This window comes from Punica granatum, chromosome 6, assembly GCF_007655135.1.
Source record: "Punica granatum isolate Tunisia-2019 chromosome 6, ASM765513v2, whole genome shotgun sequence".
Taxonomy (NCBI): Eukaryota; Viridiplantae; Streptophyta; class Magnoliopsida; order Myrtales; family Lythraceae; genus Punica; species Punica granatum.
In genome coordinates this window covers 4,493,069-4,505,731 of record NC_045132.1, presented here as the reverse complement: position 1 = coordinate 4,505,731, position 12,663 = coordinate 4,493,069, and the positions used below count along the sequence as shown (strand labels likewise).

The following is a 12,663-nucleotide window of genomic DNA, read 5'->3' as shown; positions in this document are numbered from 1 at the left end:
AGAAAAACAAAAAGTTAGAATTAGGGAAAGAATTTGAAAAAGAAACAAAAAATAATGTGATAGAACATGGGATTAAGAAGTTTGGAGTAGAGAGTAAAATAAGGAGAGTTTGATACGTGGGAGTAAATAGAAAGGGGAGAATATTGTTAGAATAAAAGGTATTTTTGATAACTAGATGATAATTACAGATCGAGCTTTCGCTTATGCAAAAATAGCACAGGATATGAGTAGAGATTTTATTGACCAAGTTCCCTGCAGGCCGCACTTTTAGATCAGGAAATAATACCAAACAAGTACTGTTATACCAAACATATATTTGACGAAGAAAATTTTACAAAGTCCTTTCCCAACGACCTTGACGAATTAGAGCCAAAAAAATTTATCCATGACATAAATTCATGGATGTCATCGTATTGGTATGTCTCCTGGAAAAAAATTATTGCAATCGCATTGGTATGTCTCCTAGAAATAATATAATATATAAACAAAACCAACAGCTTCAGGTCTCTTGGTTGGGGGTGGCAGCGCCCCCGCTAGCCACCCCACCCCCGAGCGAGATTGTTGGCACGGTTTGAGCTCTCCGTCAACCTTGGTTGGGAGAGGAGAGGTGGAGGGGGTGGTGGGCGGTAATTACAAGAGAAGTGATAATTTTTGTACCTAAGTGTTATGATTCTGGGCTAATTGTGCAATTTTTCCTAACTATTTAAGATAGTTTTTTCATAATATCGGATAAGTAGTGATTTCTGTAAGAGAAATAATTTTTCGTGAATGGTAAGATGTGTGCCTGAATTAAGAAAGGAAAGGATAAATATGATAGAGTGATTTGGGGAATATAGTTAACCATATGAATTTTAGTGGTAGTTTGGTATCATATAATAGAGAAGATTATATGAAATCTTAGCATATCTTGTATTTTAGGAATGCTTGTCATTATAGCTTACCTTGTACATATTACGTAATTTAGTCATGTATAGATAATTTTTACACATAAAACATTATACATGACTATGTATTGTAATGAAAGTAGTTATATACATTATACATTATCAATGAGGATTCAGTCATTTTATTGTGCATCACTTTACATCTATTTAACATGAACAGCAAAAGCGGTGTATTATAGTCAAATAACGGATGAAAGTAGACATAGCCTTTTATTTTATTAAATACGGTATTAACAACAATATCCGATGCAATCGAATGACATAGGAGGATTATCGAGTCCCTTCAAGGAATCATTCCTTAACCCCCCTCATATCAGTATCCATTGATGCAGGCTTCACCACAAAAAGTTGATGAAATAGTTTGTAAGAATGAGATTGGCATCCTTTATGTTGAGAGTAAAAGATCCCACGCAAAAAAATTAAGAAGAATCTAAAGGGTTCATTAGCTCGAGCTTTTGGTTTGGAGATAGACCCAATTATTTATAGGCTCAATGAATATTTTACATGATATCAGAGCGGATAATGCTTCTGCACGCATGTGTGTAGGTTTGTATCATGCCATTTGAAAAGTCTCTTTGTCGATAGCTAGCCGAAATGTGCCCATGCTTGGGCCGAGTGTGGAACTCATGGTCTCTTTGAAATCTGAGCGCTGAGAGAAACCCGCATCATATTAGTCCGGTCCAAGCATGGTCCCATTGTCAATTGTCATCCCCCCTCCTCCCGAGCACGGAAGTCCAGTCCCGGCTCGTAATTAGATCTTGAGGTCGGGTTGTTCTAGTCCACGTGGCACGTGTAGGTGAATGTCAAAACCACACGTTGCCACGTGAGGGCGGGTGTTTAAAGTAAAAAATCTCACATAGAAAAATTAAAAAGAATTTAATGGGTTTATAAGAGATTAGGTACCACAATCTATTAGCTCGAGTTTTTGGATTGGAGATAAACTCAATTTCTTATAGGTCCAATGGATATTTTACACTTTAAAAAGACGGGACAAACAGAAACTTCCTCTATTGTTATATTCAAGCGTAGTAGTAATGCTTATGGTAATCTTCTAGTTCTACAGTAGCCGAGTATCGCACGTACTTATTTATTTATTTATTTTTGAATAACTCATTGATAGTTTCTATTCATAAATCTTACCAATCTTCTGTTCTGTCAAAGGATTTCACTAGAATCACGAAAAGTGAGCGAAATTTGATGCCGTAATAGTTTATTCAGTTGACACATTTGGCAATATTACAAAATCAACGTACTGTGGAATTCCCCTATTGCTAATTATATGCTTCCATATATGTATATGTGAATATATATATACACATAGACGAACCAACGATGAATAATCTCATGATCGAACTCCCATAACATGCAGAAATTCATTCCCCACACAGCTCAATAAAGATCAGATTTCTTCCTTCTTACATTCAACAATGGAAATTCCCCACCACAACAGGCACCTTTCTTCGAATTCCTCCATCTCGATGTTCTTCGTATCGGCCTTAATTCTCTGGGTCTCTGCTGCTGCCATGGCTGCGGGGCTCCCCCCCGATGTAACGGTACCGGCAGTGTTTGTGTTCGGAGACTCAATAGTGGACCCAGGGAACAACAACCAGCTTAAGACCATTTCCAAATGCAACTTCCCGCCCTACGGCCGGGACTTCGCCGGAGGTAAGGCCACTGGACGGTTCAGCAACGGCAAAGTCCCCTCCGACATGCTAGGTATTTTTAACTAACTTTTCGACAATTACTTTCTTCCTTTCTTACGCTGCGCTCTATGCTCTGTACCGAGATAAAGTAAAAAATGCTTATGATAATGTAAAAACTTATTAGTTGGTATATATTTTTCACCTTTTCATATAAAAATAAGTTATAACGTTCAATACATTTTTATTCATGTAGGTATGGATTTAGTCACATCGATAAGTCGATAATTTCCGCGGAATTCATGAGACATCTGCTATAAGAATTGAAGACAATTTTCTGATCAATAATAATCGAAAGTATGGGCAATGCATAATCATAAGGATGATATGACTCCATATATATATTAATTTTAAAAAAAAATAAAATGCCAATTATTACCACAATTCATAGGAGGAATACAGTGATATAACAATTCAAATGAAGACAAACGACTTGTTATGAGAATTAGCTAACTGTCAATTAGCTCCGATTCTGAATCGCCAAATCCTACCTAAAGCTATGTCAAATTTTGTAATTCTGGCTTCTTGTTTCGTACCACAGGTAACATAAAAAGCATGCTGTAATTACTCGTAATATTAATGAGGGCGATTGTCATCTCTATTGTCGAACATATTGCCTCAATTAGGACTCATAATCCGTACGCCGAATCTTGTCATTTGCATTGTTTTCTTGATAGATCGCTGTCACTGAAGATTGCTAGCCTATTCATTACATTACATTATGTGAGTTACCAACTTCTAACTATATATATGCATTGAATTTGTGGATGTGAACCCAACTTCTAATTGGACAAAAAGCAGTTAGTCATACCAGAAGAAAATCCGTGGGCCATCGCCAATTTTGTTCTCAAAAAATTGATGTGCAATAGGTAAATGTCATTATTTTTGAATTATAATGAAGTGCAAACCTGTCTCTCTATTAGCAACTTTAGAGATACTGGGTCGATTTTTCTGTGCCTTCTTATTAATTCTTTATTCGGGTATCCCTTTTTTCGATTCTCTATTCCAAAACCAATTTGCATAAAATCATATCATGCACAATGTAAACAATCGTCTCATGTTACCGCCGAATTGAACCCAAAAGAAGAAAATGATTGTTGGTTTAGTCCATACTTATCCACTTGTTTTATCGATTAGATATCTAGCTACATAGAATAACATCGATGTTTTTGATGTTTTTGCTTAATTGATAAACCAGATTATATATGCCTCTTCTCACCATCAAGCAATTTTCTTGACAGCTGAAATATTTGGTGTGAAGGAACTGCTGCCCGCTTATCTGGACCCAAATCTGCAGATTCAAGACCTCCTCACTGGCGTCAGCTTCGCCTCCGGTGCTGCCGGATATGATCCAAAGACTTCCAAGATTACAGTAATTGATTCTTTACCTCTTCTCTATCGAATCCCAACAGTCGATTTCGCATTACAATTCAAGAAAATGATTATACGAACAAATATTTTCCTTGCTGTCCGCAGTTTGTTAATGCAAAGTGCCTGGCTGAAAGAAAACGTTTGCAATCGGCTAGGAAAACCCGCCTTAGACTTTCCATTTTTCAAAAACTTTCTGTGTCGCTATTATTATTTTATTATTTTATTTTTGTTCTCCGCAAAGAGGTGTAAGATCAATCTTGGCCGGTTGAAGGCCATGGCTCTTGGCCGCCTCCTTTTCGTCATTGGCTGCTGCCTTCACTGCATTCCTGTGGTGGCAAAACGCTGCCCTCGAGGCTGATCTTGGCCTGAGATCAGCTACCCAGGTTAAGGTAGGCCTAGGTCCAGGGTGCAATTAGCCAACGCAAATGGTTGACCTACATAATTATTGAACTTATCGAGCAGACTATATACCCTGCTACACGCTTATTAATTTGAACGATATCAGAGGGTGTTGTCATTATCTGATCAACTGGATCTGTACAACCAAAGCATCGCAAGGATAAAAGCAGAAGTCAGTGATGAGAAGGCAGCATCGATTTTGTCACAGAGCATCTACATCGTGTGCTTGGGAAGCAATGACATCACGAAAACATTTTTCGGGCCATTCAGCAGGCATGACAATATATCATCCTACACCGATCTTATGGTGAACTGGTCCTCAAGCTTCATTCAGGTGTGTATGTATTATCCATTATCCAATATGGTTTCAACATCGAAAAATGAGAAAACGACTTACCATGGATTCATAAGATGAGCCATCTGAAGTCTACCAAGTTAGATTTTGACATTGTTTGGATCCGATCAGCTCATCAACATTCCTAGGTGTGTGGCTGTACTGAATGCAATATATAGTTTCGTCTACCGACTTATTCGATAAGAAAATGTCATAAAATCATGTGCAGGAGCTTTATGGATTTGGAGCCAGGAGAATAGGGGTGATTAGCATCCCACCGCTGGGGTGTGTGCCTGCGCTGAGGACTCTAAGAGGAGGATTCAAGAGGAACTGCTTCGACGATGCAAACAACGCCGCCATCCTCTTCAACTCCAAGCTCTCCTCACTAGCAAACTCCCTCAAATCCCAACTCTCCGGCTCCAAGATCGTCTACCTCGACGTCTATAACACGTTCCTCCCGCTCATCCAAAACTCATCTCAATACGGTAGTTTACACGATTTATGCACTCTTTGTTTGTTGTAATTGTATAAGATGTGGCCTAAGTACGTCCTGTGGAGTTTGATCCCAGCTGGGTTGTTGATTGTTGAAGTCTTGCTGATTAATGCAGGTTTCGAAGTTAGTACTCAGGGGTGTTGCGGCACTGGGAACCTCGAAGTGAGTTTCCTATGTAACAGCTTCAGCGTCTTCATGACATGCAAGGACGACGAGAAATATGTGTTCTGGGACAGCTTTCATCCCACGGAGAAGGCGTACAAGATTATCATGGACCAGATCTTCAAAGATAAGATGAACAATTTTTTCTAAATGATGAGGGGCGGGGGGGAGATTCTGGATTCTATTTCTCTAGGGCCCCTTTGAAATCAGAAAGAAGAAGATGAAAAGGCAAATGGCAAGAATTAGCTATCAAAAGAAACAGAATTGACATGTTTATAATCAAATTGTTACATTTATAAGGGTTAGTGGTCTATCGAGCAATTCCTTAAGGACTCCGTGCGATCCGCATGTCACTTGTTTGTTTATCTATCTTTTTGTCTCGAGAAATCATGGTCACCGAAAATCATTATTCATACTTAATTCAACCATTCGTACCCCGGATGGTTGGGTTAAGCTGAACACAGATGGCAGCTCACGTAGAAATTCTGGTCTGGTTGTATCTGGAGGTTTGATCAGAGACTCAGATGGTGTAGATGGTTCGGTGGTTTTGCCCAAAACCTTGGGATTGCATCCGCTGTTAAAGCTGAGTTCTGCTGTGTAAAATCAGGCTTGGTAAAATCAGGATTGTATTGCCGTTGAAGTTGATATGGAGTCGTTCGTGGACTTGTTGCCGGTCTTGAGGGTGCTGCCTCTACCATTGCTGCTCTGCTAGCTGCTGTTCAACACCTGATCGAGAAGGATTGGCAGGTTCAGATAGCCCATACTTACAGAGAAGTCACAATTCATGCGTTGATTGGATGGCTAAATTGGCTATTGACCTCTCTTGGGGTCTCCACCTTTTCCATTCTTCACCGCAGGGTGTTTAGGCTCTTTTTTTTTTTTCCCCGATAAATGGAGGGGCAAAAGCCCTTACATAAATTAAAACAACAAAAATTAAATCAAACAGAAACCCAACGTTTAGGCTCTTTTTGGCGGGAATCATAATCGTTGGGATTTATAAATGCCCATCTTTACGTAATCGGGCTTTGTCCCCGTTTTCTTATTACTAAAAAAAAAGTTACTAAATTCTTCGTTATATGCATGTTAATTTGTGGCTGTAAATAGAACCTTTTTTTCTTTTTATAGGTACAGTGTCTCTTCGTTGCTAATTGACAGGTGTAAATAGAACCTTTTAATGGAAAAGAGAAGAACAAATGACCAATCATATAAGGCTGGGGCTAAATCAAGGATCAAATTTACTATTTCCACCTTACCCAAAAAATATCCCCATTCACTTTCAAGTTTTTGAGTTAATCCATAACTAATTGATGGATGCTCGTTGTGTAGTAATATTTCAACACATATGCTATGAGTAAACATAAATAGAAAAAAATGGATGTGTCAAGTAGATATGTCAATATAAATAGTGAGTAGATAAAAACGAATACTTAATATAGTTTTATAAAATATGAATTATATATATAGAGAGAGATAGAAATTCAACTTTTATACATATAGAAAGAAGTCGTCTATGACTTAAAGAGGTACTAAAAAATGAATGGAAAGATTATGCATGTGAAATGAAATATGTCATCTATTTATAGAATATTTAGTGTATTGAACTTGACAAGATATCGCCTATCTCAAGAAGTCTATGTAATTATTGAAAAGACTATTAATTTTTCAATAAAGCTCATAATATTATATATATATACATACAAATAAGATGGAAAAATATAAAAATTCGTTGAATATAGTCCAAATAAAATATAGTAACAATTCCTTCAACTGAAAATGAAAGGTCCACTAACGTGAAGCTGCAACTTTTATGATGAGCTCTGTCAGCACCTTATTTTGGTCCACTGACTCTAGAATATGACATCAACAAGGCTCCCGACTAGGGTTCCACAACTCTAACAAAAAAATGGTGAGGGCAACATATGGAATTTTATAGCGCACACAATTGATCTCGAAGAGTAAGGCATGAATTATCAATATTCGAACCGAAGGCAATGGACAAAGGGAAAATCACGTCTATGTATCATTTTCTTCGATGAAAACGACTATCTTCGTGGATCCTAGAACTAAGTTAGATATTTTTTTAGATCAAGGTTTGTGAGTTAGGGACATTTCAATGCAAAAATCACGTCAAGAGCCCTTTCGAGCAAAAAGATAAAATTCGTGGGAACTAGGGTGCCCAAACAGTGAATACAACAGCTTGAGCATGGGATTCGACGCATCATATCACGGTCAATCCTGAATCTAAAAGGGTGAATTCCATATGCTTGACCTAAGAAATCAAGTTAGGTTCAATTTGACGGGTCGTTCATTCCAAGATTCAATACAGATAGAGAGTTATGAATTTTTTAGCGCACAATGCCCGAAACTGTTAAACCGGGACAGACTCTGTCAGTCGAGGGAGAAAATCCATAAAAAATTCAATTCTTCGTACTTTCAAGTATGGCCAACGTCATTGGATTCATAATTCACTGAAGATTCATAAAATAAAAAGAAATAGGAGATTTTTTTGGCTAGATTAGTACATAATCGAATATATTCTCATAAATCATAACCAAATCTCCCGGTTTGGGCCAGCTGTCAAAGAAAAATTGTTTCGGGAACTTCCCGAGGTCGAACGATCTTCAAATTTTACGAGGATGTGCCCAACTCATGTAGAGATCAAGAAAAAATATCAGATAGACCAAAAGGTTTATGAGAAATTCAGGAAAATTCGGAATATTCAGATCAGCTTAGGGACTGTTGGAGACAACTAGCACAGGACCCTGACTTCTCTCCTCCAGCTGCCTCCTTTCCTAAAAGGCTGACTCCCTTGGAAAAATAACCCTAGCTGCCACAACTCCCTCTTCTGGTTTTTCACACAGCTTCTCTCCTCTCTTCTTCGTCTGGATTCCGGGATCCAAAAAAAAAAACATCCACAGCTCCCTCAACTCACGGCCATCCCCAGCCCGACAACCGGCACCATCGTCTCCTCTTCACCACCTCCCTTACTGCTTTTATTTGCCGATGTGCTTCTTTACATTGCTGCCCAAACTGCCCATTCGCCATCGAGTTGATGATCGCCTCCGAAGCTAAGTCTCCTCCATCTCTACGTCAGTTTTTATGTCTTTTAACTGATTTTTCTGCTCTAATACTTTACATTGCTGGCCTTTGTCCTTTCTCGCTCTATCCTTTCTCCTCGCGGACATCAAAGTTGGCCAAGCAAGACGAGAGGACCAAGTCCCGCGTCCGCGCCTACAAACGGATGCATTAAAATCAGAGCCTGTCCAGCCCAGAAGTTCGGCCCATTCCGGCCCAACGTCCCCAATCCGTTCCAGCAGTTCTTCCGGGCGGTTTCTCCTTCGGGCGGGCTAGTCCGATCCGATCCGACCTGATTGTCCGGCAATTTTTTTATTTTATAGAGAAGCCCCCTCAACTTTTTGAACTAGGTAACTTCTCGGCTTAGTGGCAAGATTATGGCTCCTTTCCTGAATATTAATGCTTCCTTGATGGATATAATGTGAAATGAGTGTTCTTGGGTCGCGTGGGTGATCGGATTTGTCCCGAACTTGATTTTACGAACTTTCTATTTTGTTACATTTCAGTCTAGAGGACGCATTTCATTTTTTTTAAGATTTACCCCGAATTTTAAAATTATTTTAAATCAAGTCCCGGTTATTTTACTATTTTTCAATCAGTCCTTGGATTTTCCAGAATTTTTCAAGAATCCCAAGAAACTTTCCAAGTTGTTTCAGTTTAGTCCTAGGACCATTTTTTTGGTTTTCAGATCAGTCCAGATTTTCAAATTCATTTCAAATAAGTCATAGGACTTTTTCAGTAATTTCTACACAGTTCCCAATGTTTTTAGAATTTTCAAATCAGTCCCCAATATTTTTAGAATTTTCAAATCTGTCCCCGAAACTTCATCCGAATTTTCAAGTCAGTCCCTACTCTTTTAAAATCCTTCGATTCAGTGCCCTGGACATTCTCTAAAAATATCTTACCCTTTCCTACTTGGATCACCCACTGACAATGTATGTGCCCCATTTAAATATTTTATTTTTATAATTATATGTATACAACGTGATAATATCGAAAATTAGAGTTTATCGAGTGGTCAATTAATGGCTATCTCGACGACTCGAAATCCGTAGACTAAAGAATTCGGCAAATTTCTAATTAACCTAAAATTCTACATACGGGATAATCGAGACGTTAAATTTTGGTAAATTAAATCACTTAACTCTTTTAAATGAATTGCACGAACCGATTAATAATCTGTAATCGTGTCGACAGTTCAAGAACTGTTAGTCACTCCCTTTTTAAATTCACAATTTCAAAAGCATTGTGATACGTGCCACGTAATCTTGATTTTTCATACACACACATATTTTTTTCAATTCAAGGGACATAACTATCGGCTCTTGTCCTGCCGTCACTCTAGTATAGGCTTGTGTTTAGAACGGGTTAAAACATGAAAAAATAGATTAATCTCAAACTCGGCTTAAATCAAACATGGACAATAGTCAAATGGAGGGTTAGGTTTTGGATTTTAGATGAAAATACTCTTAATCTGTAAAAAGTCATATTATCACAATACGAAATAATCTAAAAATAACCCACACATTCAGGACGTGACTACAGATATCATGTCTGTCGGGTCCATTTAAATAATGCCGAATGCTACATACCCTATCCATCATCCATTTTGTTTGTTTTAAGGTAGGATTTGTATACCAAGATACCTCGGTTAATAATCAGTTAATTCATGTAAATTCGGCGATAACAAAAACCCTATTGTTTGTTTATTTGAGCTTGTTTGTTACATTTTTGCACTTGTTTGTTATGCGGATCGAGCCCGATCCTTTAGGACTCGATTCACACTGGGTCCAGCGCCCCTAACCGTCGATCACAGGGTCCAATATCCCCATACACCGAGTGCGCATTTATTTTAATTTTTGGTATTTTCCAAAACCATACGGTGAGCATGAGTGAAATAATGACCGAACGCGAACCGACCGGGATTCAGTCATTGTAATTTATCTTTTATTTGAGAGAACAGTGTGAGGGTTTTATGTTGTACATTTATTCATGTAAGAATCCCGGTCGGGGAGCTGACGGTCGGAGAGTTTCTTCGAATTTACGATGTCAAAACGGGCGAGTCGAGTGCAACACTAAATCATGCGGTAAATAAATAAAATGGCAAGCCTACCAAGTTGGAGTACCGAAAGGGCATGTGGGATATAGGCCCACACATAATAGAACCCCCGAATTCGGAATTTTCGGTTCTGTACAAGACCATTGCCTTAGCATACTAGGTGTATCCATACCCCTAGACCCGGGTGACTCATCGACCCTCGACCCTCGGGTCGTAAACAGGTAGTGGCGACTCCTTCTCACGTGCGTCCATCGCGCGTCCCCGGGAAGGTGGACACTCCCAAGCCATGTTGCATAGGCGCGCGCATGCGTGCCTCGACGAGACGAAATTCGGGTGCACACAGCTTGGTGACTCCACTGGGGACACTTAGAGGGTTCGGGCTCGTTTCCGCTTGCTTTGTTTGCTTGTTTATTTATCTCTTTCCGCAATTTTTCGCTTATCTACTTTACGCACATTTATTTCCCGCACATGCATTGCATATCATACTAGCTTCTAGGTACCTATGGGTCGCGTCCCACGACCAGTAATAGGAGCATAGGTTAGATAGGGGTTCGAAGTAGGGGTACGGCGCGCAGTTCGACTGCCGCTTAAGCCTCGAAAAGAATCCCGCTCGGTTTCAAGGAATTGACACCCTTGAGTCGGGAGCCCCCATCCTTACGTAAAACGGTCCCTGTAGCACTAAAACCATGCATTTTGCAGGAACTCCATGCTATCCTCCAACCCAGCTTCGACGAACAGTCCATCGAGTCGGCCTACGTGCCACTTGAGTCTTTTCTATTTCAAGAGCGATGTACCTTGTAATTTGTAATAAGCCGTGGGCATTTACTTTCTTCGCACACATGCATCATCTGTTTTACAAAATTAGGGTGTCATTCATATGGACGAGTGCTAAGTCGATCTTCCTTTCGTCTTGGTAAGAGACGCCTTACTCGGCCTTTTGCTCGCACCTCGATAGAGCCCGCCAATCTATGAGAACCTCACCGACTCGCCACAGGATGCATGCCACACGTCTCCCAAGACACACCCTTTCCTTCGAGCACAGCCACTATGATTGGCCTCACCAACACTAGGATCCATCACTGAGAGATTGCTGAGAGATGAGAAATTCGTCAGCCAACCACAACTTCAGAAGGAGCTCGCACAAGCGAACGCAGTCCTGGAGAGGTCTAGGAAGAGAGCTCGTAGAGACCCTCCTCACATGCACTCTATGATAGATGTCTCCGCAAGGCCCTTGCTTAGAACCGGTGCTTTCCAATGCAACACTCGCTCAAACTTCGAGTGTGGTGGAAGATCGGCTTAGGTCTTTATTTTACAAAATTTACATTGTACTTTGAACTTTTTGAGTCAATGTGAATGACGGCATTAATTTTGGAAAACTCACGCATTGCATGCATCCTACTCATTTACTGTTTTGCATAACAACTAACATCTCACCATACAAGTGAGTAAAAACCTCCTTCGCAGGTAGACTAACCGCGACCTTCTCCCTCCTTCCACGGCAAGGCAAGCCGTGGCCCGAGGACCGATGCACCTTCCTTGGCAAAGCTAACTTCTCTCTAACCCCACGCAACCAAGCGTCATCGCGTGATCGCACACGTCTCTTCGCGCAACTGAGCACATCCGCCAGCACAACCGAGTGCGTCCTTTCGCGTCGTGCGAGCATGCCTCCACCTTACCCCTCCACACACTCCCGGCACGCTCACACGACGCCTACCAGGCTAGTTCGATTCCCTACGCCCTTGCGTAAAAATTGCGAACATAATTTGCTCCTTCATCTTTACCCTTTTTTCATTGCAGGAAATAACCGATAAGAAGGCAACCTGAATCCCAAACGACTACAATCAAGACAGGAAAGACAGGAAACACTTTTTTGCTACCTCCCTGGACTCCAAACACTAAAGATCGACCCTCCCTCTATGAAAGATCACAGGCGATAGCTCCAACGATCATAGCATGTCCCAGCCCACCCGCCACGGGACTTCCAGCACGATCACACTGCCGATCGAAGAATGGGCCCAACCCACCCTCCGCTATGGCCACTGATCTGCTACCGGGGCAACACACACTCTCTTTCAAATGCTCTTTTACATTTATTCGCATTTCCAAACAAGCTCTCAGCGTAAACG

The 12,663-nt window shown here is 40.3% G+C and overlaps 1 protein-coding gene across 1 annotated transcript; it reads left to right on the top strand.

The window, feature by feature from the left end:
- Window positions 1-2,277: 2,277 nt before the first annotated feature.
- On the top strand, window positions 2,278-6,341 carry LOC116211689 (GDSL esterase/lipase At5g42170-like). The gene is made up of 5 exons (XM_031546166.1): window positions 2,278-2,660; window positions 3,886-4,016; window positions 4,521-4,748; window positions 4,978-5,233; window positions 5,357-6,341. Exons 1-5 carry the CDS (start codon window positions 2,372-2,374, stop codon window positions 5,551-5,553), a joined length of 1,101 nt encoding a protein of 366 aa, XP_031402026.1. The 5' UTR covers window positions 2,278-2,371; the 3' UTR covers window positions 5,554-6,341.
- Window positions 6,342-12,663: the final 6,322 nt, after the last annotated feature.

Coding starts and splice junctions, on each gene's coding strand:
- LOC116211689 (XM_031546166.1), top strand. CDS start 2,372: ATGGAAATTCCCCACCACAACAGGCACCTTTCTTCGAATTCCTCCATC. Junction 2,661..3,885: donor AGTCCCCTCCGACATGCTAG/GTATTTTTAACT, acceptor TTTTCTTGACAG/CTGAAATATTTGGTGTGAAG. Junction 4,017..4,520: donor CAAAGACTTCCAAGATTACA/GTAATTGATTCT, acceptor GAACGATATCAG/AGGGTGTTGTCATTATCTGA.